Genomic DNA, 18,736 nt, shown 5'->3' on the forward strand with positions numbered 1-18,736 from the left:
TTGAGGTATTCACCAGGACAGGTGGGCGAGTAAGGGCTCAGCCAGGAGGGGTGGAATTTACTAACAGCTACCTGAGCGTTTCCTAAGGAGACCTAATAACTCAAGAGTAGCTGCTTCGCGAATGATTATACTACAGAATCGGAATCGCGACCCGCTGAGAAGATCCGGCGAGAAACTCAGCGGGCTGATGCATGGGTTAGGTTGCACGTCGAATTCTTTGTCGAGTGCGACGAGTACAGTTACCAGGGTCGCTAAGCTAGTAGTAGTATACTAGTGGTTACTGGAGCCCGTAAGCATCACAATGTAAATACTACTATTAGTTCAATTATTTTAAAGCCCTTAAAGCGACCTTTATTTTTCCCTGCCTATTCACTGGTAGCCTAAGAGGCTATTCCAGATACGCCCGGACCGGTAGGTGAGCTCACGGACTCAACCTGAGAGAGCTTACTAATACTAGCCCTAACAAGAGCAATGATTCGTAGAATCTATCACCGGATCGCAATCGCGACCCACTTAGAAGATCCGACGAGAAAATCGGACCCCTAATACGAGTCCTTGGCTATTATCACGATACCTTATCTTCGAAATCGAATTGTGCTTTCAAATAAACTCTTCGTGTGGGTGAATACATGTTAATGATTTCGTGTAAAGACCGCTCACCAGTTCAGTTCTGCCTGATGTGACATTAATCGATGTTGTTCGATTAATACCGACGTATTTTATTCACAGCGGATTTACATCGCTTGACTCACTAATTTGTTCGACATTGTTTTGCTTGAAATGTATTGTGTTCATTTTTTAGTTGTGGTCCATGATAATTTGTTGTTTGCTCTCTCTCAGTATTATTTTGCATTAGTTTGCTCACGGCATTTGCTGTAAAGTGTGTTTAGACACCTACAGCCATCATATAGTGGGTCACACAAAATACGAATAAAATATAAATTCTATAATAGATCGTAATTAATAATAAGTTCGCAACGGGTCGCGAAACAGTCTGGGTTTGAAAGGCTAGGAGATACCTTGTCCTATAGCAATGGTATACATTTTAGGCTTAGGCGCCCAAAACACGCCATTACGGATCCTCCCGATCCATTAACGGTGCTTTCATGTACCACAAGCACCAGTCACCGTCCTCGTCGAACCCGTCGATTGCGAAGAAGAACTCGACGAGCGAATTAACCCACAGACACAGCCTACTGAGTTTCTCGCCGGATCTTCTCAGTTGATCGCGTTTGCGATCCGGTGGTAGATTCTGCGAATTACTCTGCTCTTACTAAGGCCAGTGCTAGCATCACTCCAGCTTGAGCCCCGTGAGCTCACCTACACGTTAGGGCGAAGCTGATATAGCCTCTCAAGGCTATCAGCATAGGTAGAAAAAAAATTAGGCTTAAGCCACATATGTCGAGATTATTATAAAATTAGTGTTTTAAAGGAGAAAATCATGTATATTCTTAATCTTATGCTGGCGCCCTTTTTAATTCAGCGAATGTCTTCTAAAATTAAAAGTGAAATTCAAACTACCTTCACGATCGCGTTTTCGCGCTTATTAAATTCATTTAATTATTTGCAAAGAATAAGACGTTGGTATATCACTTATACCACGAAAACTATGATGTATTCGAAGCTGCAGAGGTAATAGAATAATTATAAACGCAAATTTCTACTGTAAAAGACGTTTTAATTATTTCTCGTGATCATGGAAGCCGAAAAATGCTAATTGAACTGGTACTAAAACAAGTAATTGACTTCTGCGACCGGTTTCCAGCAAGCGTTTCAGAATCAGTCAGTAAAATCATTAGACTTGTACAAATAAAACAAAATAATCATGTATATCGTTTTATTGATTCAGTGATAATTACGTTCTAGCCCAATTAATTAAAATAATAGGTTAAATGTAAATAGAAATAAATGTACATAAATTACTCTTAAAATTTAAGATACAAAAATATAAATGTAAAAGTCCATTATACAACTATCTACAACTGAATGATTTTCCTTTGGTTTTCTTATACAGATCTTCTATATGAAAACTCCAATGGTTTCATTCTCACTGATTTTATTTCAAAAGACTAATAGAGAAACAGTATCGAAACATCGGACTAAAAAAATTTGTTTTAAAACTTACGATGACTGACAAATCGTTCGAAAAAGTAAAAAAAAACCAATTTATTAACGACTTCAGAATCCACATTAAAGTTTATGACTTAGTGTTTTTTTTTAAGGACATGATGTTATTTGTTGCTGAATCAACGAATTAATGAAATATTGAAGCGATGAAAGAAAAAAAAAACAACACAAATCAGATTTACATGTCACGCATTCTTTTTATTACTAATTACATCAAAGTATTACTTAATTTTCATAATATTTACAATTTCATGAAAACGTTACAAATCTAATAAAACATTTTATATTGATCTATCTACAACAAACATTTCTATTTTCTATAAAGTTACAAATTAACTGTACAATAACTATTCTAAAGATTCAAACGCTCATTTCTAAACTTTAATGTAATCAATCATATTTTACTCCTTTATATTTTTACAATTTTTTATTTTATTTAATCGAAAACCGAAGTTGAATGAATGTTTTATTGAGGAAGTAAGTGAAGGCTGATTTAATCTACTTATTAAATTACTCCATCTCGAATAACTCCATCACTGCTCGGTTGTTAAGCAGGTTCTTTTTAGATCTTTAAATTGATATCAGCCAATAAAACGAATGAAAATTATAATCTTTATAAAGTGCTTATCTTGTACTTTGGTTAGAAATATTATGTATCTTACGATAAGCTAGAAAATACGTCATGGCGTCTAAATATTACAAATGAGATAAACATATATTGTTCGGAGAGAACACTCGTCATTAATTGTGTTTTATTATGGCATGCCAGAAACTTTCTCAGAATTGCCAACAATAACTATATTAAGTTTTAAGAAACACACGGGCGATGCGGAAACACACAGATTAGTATCTTTTGCTTAACATACAACATATTATTTTATTATGCTACCGATCTGATTTCAGTAGCTACAAATTTTACTTTTTTTTGCCTAAATATTAATAATCTTAGCAATTAATCTATTTGCACGTAAACTAATGAATTATATTAGTTTATTGAACTTGTAGTTCAACTAACTAAAATCTATACATTCGAAATACATGTTCACTCTTAAAACTAAGAAAATCATGAAAATGTTGAGTCGCATTTTTTTTTAATAAACACATTGACATAAATAGACAAATCAAAATCTGACACATATTGTTTTTAAAATTACTTTATTTTAATCGAGAGGATCATGGAAACAGAGAGGCTATTACTCAATTTTGGTTAATCTTTGGCATTGTTATTATTTCATTATTAGTTACATCTATTCTTACAGTAATAGTAAAATAACACGGCAAGACACGGCATAACTTTCTTTGGTGTTTATTATTTGGTAGAAGTTACATAAAACACAAGTAATTTGATGTATTTATTATTTATCTTAAAATCATATGAAGCCTTTACCGGCAAATATAATAATATAACAAAGTAAAAAACATTGCATTTGAATAAAAATTTCCCAGCATGTTAATAGAGTATTTGTATTAAACTAAATTAAAAAAGAATCGAAATAAAATAAAATAGCACCTAATCTTTTGTATTCTAATTATAAATTGCTCTTTTAAATTATGTACAGTTAATCCCTAATAATAAATCTTAGCATAATTTTTTAATTGGTTACCTTTTCGTATTTCGTTCAAAATTTTAAAATTATACATTTACACGGTTATGTGTCTCCGTGAAAACTATAAAATAAGTAAAATAAAATCGTTAAATAAACAAATAATTAAACAAATGTAAAATAAAAAAGAAGTTTTTAATCACTCACAATTATTAAAAATACTTTCAGGTATTCGGAACTAAAAATCTCAACTGGGTTATCACAGCTACTTAAAATAAAAGAAAATGTTAAAACAGGATTACAAACTTCGAATCATACACCTCAAGATGCGATTTGTTTAAAATTGATTTCAATTCAACTGATAAAATGTCTTAGAATAATGCCTCTAAGTTATCTCTTGATAACTTATGGATATGCTATTAACAACATCTGTTTGCACATGTTTAATCAAAGGCCTATTTCATTATACTCTAGCACAGATTTGATGCCTCTGAAATAGCCTCTCACTTAATTTTGAGGGTTCGTTGACCTTTCATAATCTGTCAGTTTCTGTTCTAAAAGTTTAAATCAATCGCAGACTCAATTAAAGTACTCTTAAGGTTCACCCAATAGAATAAAAAAAATGCATTGAAATTTTTCATTTCGGAAAATGTTTTAAACACATCTCATATTAAACCGTATATAAATCATTTGAACCCTAACTCCTTATTCGCATAGGGCACTAACTTAACTATTCGTATTAATCTAATTTTCTATGAAGCGATCCCGACGCGGAGCTTAACACTGATTATTTACTTTGTCCACATTGAAAATGTTGCACTTATTCACTGAGTTGTCTCTCTGGATGTAATCACATTACAGCCGGGTTATACACTAAATCGTCTTCGTCACTATACTACTTTCACTCGGGCTGGAGCTATCCTCAAACCTCTGATTTTTCAATTCCTGCAATAAATAAAAACAAGTAAGGAGACGGCTTAAATTTTATTGAAGTATGTGCCCTAATGTCGAAAATTTGAGATGAAACAATCTAAGCTTTCGATTTACTAAAAAAATGGTTGCTACTATATAATGACAAATAACAATTAATTGTCACATTAACAATTAATCATCCTACGCTTGATAGCAATGGGAATTGCGTAAATATGGTTTTTTTTTAAATAAAATCAAGTTCTAAAATGTATCGAAAATAGGACAACATAAACTCTTAATTTAATTAATAAGAGCTTATCAAGATAAGTTCGCTAAGGTATGCTTACTCGGGACGTAACAAGCCTTTGGACCACAATTTCGAGACGATCACCAGCGGCCGCTATCAATGGTACTGTCAAACAGCAATCGTAATCCACTGTTCGTGTTCCATTCACCTGAAGAAAGAAAAATAAACATCTAAAATACGGCAAAAATAGAGGCTTGATTCCCAAAACTCCCAAAAGATAAAAGATTAATTATACCATTTTCTATCTGCGGAATCGAAGGATTAAGATCTCAAATAATAAGAAATCGCATATCCAATACAAGTTATAATTTGAAGATCGGTTCGAAGTTTTCCGGGCACGTATGTTTTGTGCCAAAATCTGATATTTTAGCTCACCTGTAAAATCCTGTCGTAAGGCCGTAGCAAACCGACGATATCTGCAGGGCCGCCCTTCCTAATCCGGTTGATATAAACCCCCCTTTCATACAATCCGTCTGACACAGAGAATCCGTAATCATCGTAGATTGCGTCTTTGTACAAAATGACATGATGAATAGATCCTTTAGCCGGGGACAATGTCTCGGTACTGTATAAACCTAGAAGAAAAAGTAACCTTTGTCATCAGAACGTAAGATAGAATTTTCATTGTCTCGTTGACTTTGTGCGAGTGACCTTTCAGATTTTTTTATTCAAATTACTTTGTACGTAAAAAATACATTCTTATTATTTTTAAGTGTATATCGTAAGGAACTGATATAATTATGGTTTGGTTTTTTTATAATATAAGTTGCATTTGGTAAGATATAAAAAAGGGGTATTAATTTACCTGGGACGTCATTTTCGTAAATAGGGCTTGTGGAGAACTGAAAGCTTGTTCCCGGAACACCGGGCTTCATTGGTGATTTCTGAGGTGTTGTTACCGTGTAGATACCGTTATTCAAAAAATCATCCCAATCAGGCCTCCTGGTTTTCGGTGATACAAAACCATATGGTCTCATCTGCACGTATTCACATTTGCACGAAGATCTTTCCATGTTATGCAATTTGCAGTCTTTCATTGTCGAGGTCAAAATTTCAATTTGCTGCACGTCGTCTTCTCTCGTTATATTTTGTTTATTTTTTAGCGTAGCTTCAGGAATGATACAGTTATTTTCATAATGGAAAGTTTTAAGCGAATTATTCAAAGAATAGTTTGGTAGTGGTAAGTCGTTGATAGTGTATGGTGCGGCTGAGTTGAATGAAGCCATAAGCTTATCATCATCCGATGGAGAATATGGTTGTTTCTCCGTAATTCGGCTTTTATCTGGAACTGCGTATTCTATAATTTCTGAGGTACCTACGACATAAACTTTTGTACGGTTATTGATGGAAATGTTTTACGATCATATTCATATTAAGGATTTTAAACTCACCACAGTTCGCGCTTGTTCTAACTGGTGTATTCTGATCCCAGGATTCAACAGCACTATCGTTAGATAAGCCTGGACTTGATGTCGAATGGCTAGAATCCCTTGCACTCGCTGATTCTGCATTATCCAAAGATCCTAATAAAGTGTTTTCTGTTTAATCTATTCACTAGTGGTAGGATCTCTTGTAAGACCTCTTGTGAGGTGTTACCGCCCTGCCTATTTCTGCCGTAAAGCAGTAATGCGTTTCGGTTTGAAGGGCGGGGCAGCCGTTGTAACTATACTGAGACATTAGAACTCATATCTCAAGGCTAGTGGCGGCATTTAAATTGTAGATGTCTATGGGCTCCGGTGACAACTTAACACCAGGTGGGCTGTGAGCTCGTCCACTTATCTAAGCAATAATAAAAAAAAAACAGTTTTTTTGTACGTTTCAATAAAATTATGCCTTTTTTTTAATTACCTGTTACTTTCCTGCACAGTTGCAACTGAACTCTTTGACCACTTTGTTGTAGTAATTTTATAGCTTCCGACAATGGTTTGTTCAAAACACTTTCACCATTTATACTCAACAGTTCATCACCTATAGCTAGTTTACCACACTTCTCAGCCACACCACCTGTGAAATACGTATTTTGTATTTTCAACGCCATTAAATTTTTAATGAAAACATTAATCTTGTTAAGAGGCCTATTACAGGTGAATTGTGTAAAAAAAACAAATTAAAAAACAAAGATTTCTTCATACCTTCCACCAATCCACTTAACAGAATAGGTTGGTTTATATCTTCGCTACCCGCAATCGTTAATCCTAAGGGACCGTTTTCTTGCTTTATGAGCTCTACAGTGAAAACAGCATTATTTTCGTTACTACAATGGCTTCTTTCACTTTCTTTAGCACTGTTGTTTGGACTATCAGTATGATGTCCTGAATCTTCTCCGCTGTGCACTACAGCTTTAGTTTCTATATTACTGAAACTTTGCAAGGTAAGTTTTGCGTTCTTGTGTACATTTGACCAGTCTTCTGTTAAATCTCTTTTTCTAACCTTCAACGTAATTATGTCTTCTGGTGAATTCTGTAGTATATTAAATGCTGTGTCCTACAAATCATAAAATTGTTGTGTATTAATATTACTATGCGAAACATGCATTAACTTTATAAAAGTAAATTTTTCATCTGTTAAATTTAAAATTAGAAACATTATGAAATCTTACTAGCGATAAATTATGTAGTGGCTGTCCATTGATAGCTAGGAGTTGATCTCCCGGGGCAAGAGCTCCACTTCGATGTGCAACCGATCCCGGCTTGATGTCTGATATCATCATTGGTTCTTCATTACTCAATAATTTCTGCTTACACCCTGCAATGTGTTTTTAGTATAGTGATCAAACCAAAATTATTTAGGTAGATGAGTTTTTGGCCATGACGTTAAATTAAACGAGTTTACTTAAATAATAATATGTATAGTTCTCAAACTAACATACATTAATACTTTGCATACTTTAATGCAAACTTAACCCAAAAATTAACATAATCTTTATTTTTTATTTTGGATGTCTTGATAATTATTAAGGTATTAAATAAAATAAAATCATATTGACAAGTCAATCGAACATCCTTAAATTCGTGAAAATGATGTCAATAAAATCCATTATTCGCATTAAAATTTGACTTCAATTTCAAATATTTGAATAAATAGCAGTGCTCATTTTGTAGAAGGTGGTGAGCTATGTAGTATTCAGTATTATTTATGTACAGTACTGTACAGTACTATTCAGTACTATTCAGTACTATATACAGTATTGTACTGTACAGTACTATTCAGTAGCTTCTGAATATTACTTCGGCCATAAACAAATCTGCCTATTTAAGTATATTGATTCCAAAAATTCCCCTTACCTGTAATTGTTACTCCAAGGCCAGCAGTAGTTTTAGCTAATTTAACATTAAACACACCACTAGACGCTTCTATGGTATTAGGCATACTGAATTCCACATTTAAAGTTAAGTATTTGTTGTTATGCGAATCATTTCTTCTTTGTAAAATTTCATTTGCAACATCAACAGTTAGGTTTTCATGTCCATTGATGGACATTACTCTGTCCCTGATTTGCAAGCAGCCAGACCTAAAAAATAGTGTAGTATGTAGTCAAATATATTAATTAACTTTGAAATCGTCGTGGTCTAAAGGATAAGACGTCCGGTGCATTCGTATCGAGCGATGCACCGGTGTTCGAATCTCGCTGGCGGGTACCAATTTTTCTAATGAAATACGTACTCAACAAATGTTCACGATTGACTTCCACGGTGAAGGAATAACATCGTGCAGTAAAAATCAAACCCGCAAAATTATAATTTGCGTAATTACTGGTGGTAGGACCTCTTGTGAGTCCGCACGGGTAGGTACCACCGCCCCGCCTATTTCTGCCGTGAAACAGTAATGCGTTTCGGTTTGAAGGGTGGGGCAGCCGTTGTGACTATACTGAGACCTTAGAACTATATCTCAAGGTGTGTGGCGCATTTACGTTGTAGATGTCTATGGGCTCCAGTAACCACTTAACACCAGGTGGGCTGTGAGCTCGTCCACACATCTAAGCAATAAAAAATAAAAAAATGAGAATTTTTTTTGTAATGTTAAATATGTTATTTTTTATCCTTGATGAGGGAGGAGTGATGCTAATTTATTGATTAAAACTTGTTATTATCTGTGTAAGAATATTTTTACAGTCATAATTTTATTTAAGCATAAAATTTCCCTGTATAGATAAAACAAAAAACTAATTCAATTTTCACATTTTTTAAATCTTACTTGAGGATCTACTGTTATTCTTAGAGAATAACTAATAAGTTGAACTTAATTAAAAAGTATTTAGGCATCTAAGTTTTGTAATATCGCTTTCACTTTTTATATTGACGGCCATTTTATTATACCTAATAATTTCCAAGCAATTAGAAATATCGTTGCGTCATTACTTAATAATATTTTTACACTATAAATAAAAAGTGTTTAAGTTCATTTTATCATTTTACTGTGAAGATAATATTTTGATGTGTCAGTTAATATCACAAATTTAACAAAAGCTTAATTAAATCTTCGTGTGTCATCAACACAACAATAATATTACAACAGAACAGAAGAAAATAATATTACAACACAATATAACATAAGTTAAATCATAATCAAGTAAAGTAATGAATCTTCGTGTGTCATCAACACAACAATAATATTACAACAGAACTGAAGAAAAGAATATTACAACACAATATAACATAAGTAAAATCATAATCAAGTAAAGTAATGAATCTTCGTGTGTCATCAACACAACAATAATATTACAACAGAACAGAAGAAAAGAATATTACAACACAATATAACACAAGTAAAATCATATTAATAATAAATCATAGAACAGAACTCACCGATAAGCTGGTGACTGAGAAGATACATGTGAAATAACAAGTACAGTGTTGTCTTCGTGGACAGCCAAACCGCTGCTTTGGCCTGGAGGCACTTCCAGCTGGATGTTGAGAGACTCCACGCGACACACGCCCATGCTCATATAGTTCTGCTGATTTTCTGCTAAAAAACAGATTTATTTGATGGTCACTAAAAACTAGAACAAATTTTGCGGCTTTTTATCGTAAATATGTTGTTGTCGTGGCCTAAGGGATAAGACGTCCGGTGAATTCGTGTTGAGCGATGCACCGGTGTTAGAATCCCAGGCGGGTACCAATTTTTCTAATGAAATACGTACTCAACAAATGTTCACGATTGTCTTCCACGGTGAAGGAATAGCATCGTCTAATAATAATCAAACCCGCAAAATTATAATTTGCGTAATTACTGGTGGTAGGACCTCTTGTGAGTCCGCGCGGGTAGGTACCATCACCCTGCCTATTTCTGCCGTTATAATGTTCTCAAGTTTTGTTAATAGATTTTTTTTTATAACTTTGATGGGTGGACGAGCTCACAGCCCACCTGGTTTTAAGTGGTTACTTGAGCCCATAGACATTTACAACGTAAATGCGCCACCCACCTTGAGATGTAAGTTCTAAGGTCTCAATATAGTTACAACGGCTGCCCCACCCTTCAAACCGAAACGCATTACTGCTTTACGGCAGAAATAGGCGCGATGGTGGTACCTACCTGTGCGGACTCACAAGAGGTCCTACCACCAGTAAAATGGGATTCAGTTCGAATTAATGGGATTCAATTCGAAGTCAGTATGTAGCAGAATTCATTTCTGAATGATGACATTGATTCCAACAAATCTACTACACTAGAGGAAAGACAATAAATTACTAATCCCTCAACAAACTTTTGATAAACACGCCTTCGCGACCCAATTAACAGTAGCGCCAAATTACCATAATGCACTAGCACGAACTACCCTAACGAACACATCCTAAACAAATATGGGTGTTGGAACTGTTTTTACTCAGTAAATTAATTATATGTGTCTTTACGTCACAGACCCTTTGTCATTCGATGGTAATTTGTTGTAGCTTTGGAAGTCTCGTATCAGGTCAAAGGATTATTACATTAGAAAGGTCTACGTATGAAGATTTTTCACCAGTACGACTTTGCGATCTCGGCTCTTGACAGCAACTACCATACTGTTAATACCGTCATGAATAGTAGCACGATTATTTTTAATGTCACCGTCTATTATTTGTTTTATATGCTTACTCTGTACATGTGGTGTCAAATAAAGAGTTATATTATTACTATTTAGAGCTAAGTGCATCTTCTGGTAAAGGCCAGTCTTATAATTCCCATTTTAATTATGTTACCCTATCTTGAATACTGGTAGGAACACGTTATAAGCTGGTATTCATAATACTAGCATTTGGCCTACGTGTTTCGAAAAGTAGTCACGCTTTTGAAGAACGCAATTGAGACTCGTAAGAAATATCTCCATAGAGATGATAATAGTAATGCTTAATTAAAACTATTTTTTCAGTTTAATCATGTGATTATATGCGATTATAATAATAATTATTATTGGAACGAAGTTCCTTACGGCAGGCTTGGAGGAGATAGGGGTTTTACTGCGCGACCGAACTGAAAAAAATGTGATAGTAAAAACCGTAAGAAAAAGTCCGTGGAATAAGGCCTTGTTTTCCGCACAGCGATATTTCACCGCGCGATTTTTTTCTCGTAATTCTTTTTTATTTTTTATTTTTTAATGGAACTTCGTTCCTATCCGGTGTCCCACGACACCACACATCTTTTATTATTATATTATTTCCGTCGTTTCTAATACTTTAACGGCTTACGTGGTTACGTGAGATCTTAGGATGTTTCGCGTTTCGATGCACCGGTTTATATCGATGGGAATACGTATTTGTATAGGGGTACTGAAAAAAGTATTGGAGTGTGGTACGTTAAATAATTTTCCAAAATATCTGAGAGATATATTAATACGTTGTTTATATTTTATGGTTTGTTCCTTCATCTACAGCAAGTCAATCGATAATATTGTTTAAAAGCATATGTATGAATCGTAAATAAGAAACATTTCCAGTTTCTAATACTGGAGTGCACATTTTGAACATAAATAGTATCTATAAATACAAAACTAAAAGCTACGCTACTTAGAGCCATGTGGATCAAAGTGATTGCTTTTCAATTAATGTTATCGGTTAATCAGAACTAAATGTGAAGCTAGTTCCAATGAACTGCATTTAGATGCATTATTAAATAATTTAAATAGTTTGTTATTACAAATTATTAACGGAGCTTAATTAAAACATTGAGTTTCAAATGTCATTTTTTTATAGTTGTAGTACTACCAGAAGATTTGGTTACATTGTCTTTGGATATGAAGTAGAAAATTGAATAACACACCGAAACGCAAAATTACACTGTCGCAAAAACTATCAGGATGTTGATGGCCACTCGTGTGGTCTCGTAATATGTCCTGCCACTAATAAAGAGAAGTTATTTATGACAGTGGTATTTTCTAGAAACCACAAATTAATTATTACTAGAGGTCCCGCAGTAGTCGAAATTCGACTATAATTAGTTGGAATTGTGAGTTTGTACCCTATTATGATTGTATTTTATACTTCTATAATCACAAATTTCGCCAAGGCTACACTATAAAAAATATTAATAAAGACAAACAATACTTAATCTATTCTCAATTTGACCACAGACGTCAAGAACAAAAGTTTAACAATAAATAGTATGCATGCGTGTGTGCGTCAAATACATGGTATGTAGTGTGTGTAATGTTTTCTTTATTGATTTAATGAATCTTTTATGCATTATTTTAAAAAAATATTAGCATTGTGCACTTCTTCTCTATATTCTCTATAAGTGTGGAAAATTTCATATTCCTCCGTCTGCGCAATTTTCGTAAAAAGTGATACAAAGTTTTTGCTTCACGTATTAATATATAGATTAACGGCGGAAATTAACAAAATCCAATTTGACCTACCAACAAAACGTTGTGATCGAAACTATTCACATAAATACTTGTATAAGATCCCATAACAATAGCATTAACCCGGGACTGACTCACCGTAATCGTCTGTTAAGCCAAGTTTTGGCATCGAACTTTGTCTGAAGTTCCTTTGCCTGTGCTTCTTAGCGTTGAGGGTCGACGAGCCGGATACTGAGTTTTCTGAAAACAAGCACACATTTGAAGTTCATTGTACTTAATATAGTTTTGTGGGTAAAGTTTGAAGTGCGTGTTTTTATTAATTATCTACGACGTCCAAGCTAGCTCGGTACGTATCTAAATGGTAAGTATCCGGGGGCCCTTTGATTTACGCTTCCTTCAAAAGTTTAGGAATATATTAGAAACTAGCTGTAGGTACCCGTCCGCTTCGCTGGGCATTTAAAACTATCATTATTATTTCTCACCCCCACAAATATTCTCATCATTGACGCCCCCGCAACTGGTGTAGTCCAAAAAGGGAGTCATATAAATATTAGCCTATCCATTAAGTGCATGTATAGTTCTACATGAATAGTTATAACGTAGTAGTTATAACGGAACATCCGTAAAAACCACTGTAGATTTATATATTGGTAGGTATATATTAGAAAGATAGATATAAAATACGTCAAGATAGGATCGGACTGAAATTATTAAGTCGTGATCACATTACTACTTATTCTGGCAATAGTTGTACTGGCTATTATAATTAAAATCATCTCTATCCTAGACTTAATATGTACCGATGGTATTTAGTACAGTTGAACAGATAAGAAAATTTTTGCTCGATTCGCGATATTTTATATATCGATTATTTTATTCATTGCTTAGATGGGTGGACGAGCTCACAGCCCACCTGGTGTTAGGTGGTTACTAGAGCCCCTCCTCCCTTCCTCCTCGCGTCGTTTCCTCACTGCTGAGGGTCGTGACCATTATATGTCAACAGGATTTTGCTCCTTGTAATGTCCCGCCAGCGCCTTCGATCACCGGCTAGAGCCCATAGACATCTAAAACGTAAACGCCGCCAGCCACCTTGAGATATGAGTTTTAAGGTCTTAGTGTAGTTACAACGGCTGCCCCACCCTTTAAACCGAAACGAATTACTGCTTCACGGCAGAAATAGGCGGGGCGATGGCACCCATCAGTTTCCCAAGAGGTCTCACCACCAGTAATTTTATTTTGTATCATGGTAATATCATAATCGTTTTATATGTATATTCCCAGATCACGAGGGAGTGCGTAAAATCGCTTTTTCTCTACTTAATAATTTCGAACAAAACTTTCAGTAGCATAATTGAGCCGAAATGAAAGAGACGGAGTTCAAAGTGAAGTTTAATTTCACTTCAGCGAACGTAAATTTATATCTGAGATCAAGAAGTAAAGCCTTTTGAATAATACAAGCCGAGTTTGATACACATATGTACGTAGGTATAATAGGTTTGTGTGGAGGTGGTGTAAGTTAAGAAGCAATTTTCGTACAATTTTAATTGAATTAAAATCATTTCAGTCCATCTATCACACAGTTTTATAATTTAATTATTTACAAAGTTGCTGATAGTTCCGATTACTGGCTGAATGCGTGTCATCTCTGCAACGCTTTTATAGCGGATACCACATCCCTCGAATTATCGAGAATATTCCACACATTTCTAGTATTGTATTTCCGCTATTTGACAATAGATGGCGTTGTACTTCTCGAGCGTTCTAGATGCTACTAGATCCTCCGATATTCTTTGGACGATTCGGCGATAGATGCCGTTACTCTTACCGGCGTAACAGTTAATGATTTTCAAACGTATGCATTGTGCAGACAGCAGCGACAAATGTCGTATGTTTTTTTCCTTTGCGATCTGCCACCAGTCTTGAGACCATCAGAGGTGTTGTGATGGGATATGTTTGTTGAAGCAGTTGGGTTCATGCCCGACCGGGTGAAATGAAGTCGAAGTCTTACTAGTATTGAATAGCAGTTTCCGCAATATTGAATGCGGAACTCTTAATCGATGCACAGAAATAGACTGGTTAGGGTTGTGGTACGTTTAGCATCTACCCGTTGAAACTTATGCTCTACCGTCAGTATTTAACTAAGGCTATACAAAGTTTACCTGAAGCTTCTGAGTAACAGTTAATCAAGTCTTGACTACCATCGTCCCCTATCAATTTCGAATCGGTTTTCATTAAGAACTTTCCAGCGTCTAATAAGGTTTTAGTTCCGTTCGCTCAAATAGCCAGTAGCTCATAGGAAACAGTGAAAACTTCGAGTAGCTCATCTAAGCTGCTATCAAAGACAAACGGGGAGGCCTGAAGATTCCGTTACTAAAATTGCTTTACGATTTTGGTCCTGGTAGTTTTTCATATGGCCCTAGGTGGACAGATTAGGTTATATGGGACGTATAATTATTGATGAAAGTGAGATATAAAGGGAGTAAGAGGATTTCCTGGGCCCACATTAGTAGAACGTCGTTTTTCTGTGTATTTTGAACGGTGTGCTTAATCGAGAGGAACTACAGTATTTCCCTCGGTTTTCGCGAGTCGTAGACATAATTATAACTACGTACACAACTACATAAGTACACACAACACAAATAAAACTACAAAAAAAAAAATACAATTGTGTAAAAAATAGCAGTAATAATACCAGTACTAATGTTATAAAACAGTTTAGTAATTAATTTAATGAATATGATATCTATGTATTGACGGAAGGCAGCGGTTGGTGCTTAGCGAATTTTATAATGGATAAAAACATCGAACAAAAATTTTCGTGTTGTCACTGAAAAAGTTAAGAAGCCTTATGGTGCATCGACTTTTTCAAAAACACATGCTTATAAGTGGTATAAAGCATTCAAAAGCGTCAAGATATGATGGAAAATTTGTCTCTATCTGGTAGGCCTCAACGTCTGCAACTGAAGGTAACATCGCAAAAGTGAAAAAATAGTTACTGAAAATCCTCATTCAAGTTTGAGAGAAATAGCCGCTGAACTTTCTTTGTCTCACGAGTCGATCCGTACCAATTAAATGAATACTTTTGAGTATGAAACATGTTGCCTCTCGGCTAGTCCCAAAAGACCTGAATTTTCTCCCAAACCTCAATCGTAACAAAGTCGCCGAGGACATGCTAGAACGGGTCAATTCCGACACAAAATTCATGAAACACATTATTACTGGTGACAAGACGTGGGTTTATTAGTTTGAGATGCAACCTAGTCAACAAGCTTCGGAGTGGTGCCTTCCAACTGAACCAAAACCGAAAAAAACAACGTCAAATCTGTCAAAACTCAAAGCCATGTTGAGACTTTTCTTTAACTATTGCAGTGCTGTGCACTCGGAATTCTTGCCAGGAAGGTTGAATGGTAAATTAAAAATATTATCTTTATGCGACCTTTTAAAGAGCAAATTCGACGAAAAAGGCCAAAGGCCAGATTTGTGCATCTTCGCAAAAGGCCAATATTATGAACGAATTTTTGACCAAAAGCTCAACAGGTACCATCGAACAACAACCTCATTCAGCAGATATGGCTGACTTCTTTGTTTTTTCCTTTTAAACTAAAATTACCATGTCGTGGCATCCGTTTTCATTCGGTATAAGGAAGACATAAAGGAGAATTCGCGGCGAGAACTGAACTCGATTCCGGATTCCGATTGGATTATTCGTTGGCATAAGTGTATCGTTTCTGAAGGTGTATACTTTGAAGGTGATAAAACAAATTTGGCTGAATAACTAATATTTTGTATATTATTGATCTTTTGTGGGTACTTTCTTCACCGTCCTCATATCATTTGAAAAAACAGAACTAATGTTAAAATTTCAAATTGAAGAAATAAAAACAAAACTTTAACCCTTGAAATTGGTCAGAATTTTCTTTATTTAATAAAAAAACAACTTCTTAACAACTTAACCACACTGACCTCGGGTGAACCGTCCAGCATGGGCTAAAACATGCCTCGGTGCTATATGAAGTCTCGTGAAACCGCCTTCGCAATTTTCCAAATAGCACATCACCTCTTCGGCGGTATAATTGTTTCCGTCAATGACGTGATCGTCGAAAGCCAGGAGCTGGTCTCCGGGATGTAGAGCACCGCACCTGCAAATGATTTATTCGTCTAAATCGTGATTAATTATTATTTACTACATCATTTTTCAACTTCCGACCCCATGTTTCCAAGGTGTATTAACGTAATTATTGATGTCTATGTGGCTGGCCACTTGCGGTATATCTGCTGGAGCCTATGAATTGGTCTTCCTATATATAGCAATAAAAATAATAATTAAGAATTTAATTTTTAAAATCTAATATGCAATTTTTTTGTAAAACATCTTGTAACCAACAAATTTAGATACGATAAATCTCGTCAAACCAGCATTAACTGTTACTTATATGATCTTTCAGATATCAATAAGCCGGTCATAAATTTGCAAATAAAATGAAACGGATTAGTCTAGTATTAAGTTTATGTGACTGCTTTGAGACCCGCTAATGTAATTTAAGAGCATTTGAAGTAAGTTCTGCAAGCCGAGGGCTTAATCCTCGCTAAGTTAATCTGATGGCTGTGTTTTTACCTAAACTTTTAGAAAGGCTTTCTCTTAACGTAAAGCAAATTAGTGTCCAAGATGGCTTTTTAATGTATTGGCGGGTAAACGAGCTTGACGCTTCAGTTTTAAGTGGTCACCGGGGTCCATGGACATCACAAAGTGAACGTCGCCGTCTCCATGACGATGATAAAGTTACGATTGTGTTGTATGAAAAATATTACACCGATCGAAACTGTTCGAAAATGTTTCGAGATACAAACAGACACGATAGTGGTATTTACCCTTGTGGGTTTTCAGTACACCTCGCTACCGGTAACTACACAAAATACCTTGAATGATTTTGTATGGACCTTGTTCCCTCCCGCCTTCCAAGAGTCTGGAATGTGTGCGATATTCAATAGGACGGAAAAGGGGAAAACAGGGAAAACTGTTGGGGTTTATTTGTAAATAAAAAAATATATTTTGAGGCCTGAATTTATTTTTGATATAATTTTGTTTTATACCTAGTCAGGTCATAAATTCTGTCACATGTTTAATGTAAAATAATTGAAACAAGTTTATTTATTATGTAACCATTCATATACCAAAATGAACTTAACAAAACATAGATTCTTATGACACTAAAGTTTATTCAAAATGACCTCCGTGATTTTGAATACAGGCCTTCAATCTGCGCGGCCAGTCGTCTATCGCAGCACGAACGAGGTCCATGTCAATATCGGCGGCTGCCTTAATCAAGGATGTCTTGAGTGACTCCAAATTGGGATGAGGCTTTGAGCACGCCTTTTCCTCCAAGTGTTGCCATATCTTGTAATCTAACGGATTCAAATCTGGACTGGAGGAGGGCCAGTCTTCGTGCCGGATGAAGTCGATTTCACGCGCCGCCAGCCAGTCTTGTGTGCTCTTCGCTCTATGAGCTGGCGCCGAATCTTGTTGGAATACCCAGTGCCTGTTATTAAGCATGGTATGAGAAACAGGTTCCACAAGGTTCGTCAGGACTGTATTTTGATACACAACTGCATTCGTTTTTACATCTTTCTCACAAAAATGTACCTCTGTTAAGCCCCAATAAGAAACTCCCAACCATACCATGAGCGAGGATGGAAAATGACCTCGTTGGACACGCGGAATACGGTTGCTCGCTTCTTCACTACTGTGTGCGTACACTTTATCATTTTGTTTGTTGTAGCTCTCTTCTACGGTAAAAATTTTTTCATCCGAAAAAAGAATTTCCCGATATTTTTTCCCGCGTACCGCTTCAACAAAGCGCGGCATCTCTTCAGTCTCAGGTCCATTTGACGAGCACTCAAACGATGTCCTGTTTTTCTTCGATATGCCCGAAGCCCTAAGTCTTCATTTAACACCCTTTTCACCGTGGTTCTGCTTAACCCCATCTGAAGGGCCAACAGTTTCTGCTTACGTTTGGGATTTCTTTGAATTCGCGCCTTCACAGCTTTTATCACTGCTGGAGTCCTAACAGA

At 35.5% G+C, this 18,736-nt stretch overlaps 1 protein-coding gene across 8 annotated transcripts in view; it reads right to left on the reverse strand.

Moving 5' to 3' along the window:
• Window positions 1-1,823: 1,823 nt before the first annotated feature.
• Window positions 1,824-18,736, reverse strand: part of LOC101738969 (glutamate receptor-interacting protein 2) — a 318,438-nt gene continuing 301,525 nt past the window's right edge. For 2 of the 8 annotated variants that reach the window (XM_021347020.3, XM_062675032.1), the window contains 12 exons: window positions 16,631-16,806; window positions 12,806-12,907; window positions 9,696-9,852; window positions 8,175-8,401; window positions 7,490-7,635; window positions 7,023-7,374; window positions 6,739-6,894; window positions 6,282-6,413; window positions 5,696-6,205; window positions 5,266-5,465; window positions 4,931-5,038; window positions 1,824-4,616 (listed from right to left, as the gene is read on the reverse strand). In XM_021347020.3, coding sequence (XP_021202695.1) covers window positions 4,545-4,616; window positions 4,931-5,038; window positions 5,266-5,465; window positions 5,696-6,205; window positions 6,282-6,413; window positions 6,739-6,894; window positions 7,023-7,374; window positions 7,490-7,635; window positions 8,175-8,401; window positions 9,696-9,852; window positions 12,806-12,907; window positions 16,631-16,806 — 2,338 coding nt within the window. In that variant the 3' untranslated portion in view covers window positions 1,824-4,544. Of the gene's footprint in view, window positions 4,617-4,930; window positions 5,039-5,265; window positions 5,466-5,695; window positions 6,218-6,281; window positions 6,414-6,738; window positions 6,895-7,022; window positions 7,375-7,489; window positions 7,636-8,174; window positions 8,402-9,695; window positions 9,856-12,805; window positions 12,908-16,630; window positions 16,807-18,736 lie in introns of all 8 variants that reach the window. The other 6 variants (XM_021347018.3, XM_062675030.1, XM_021347017.3 and 3 more) reach the window with 3 other exon arrangements.

This window comes from Bombyx mori, chromosome 22 (genome assembly GCF_030269925.1).
Source record: "Bombyx mori chromosome 22, ASM3026992v2".
Taxonomy (NCBI): domain Eukaryota; kingdom Metazoa; phylum Arthropoda; class Insecta; order Lepidoptera; family Bombycidae; genus Bombyx; species Bombyx mori.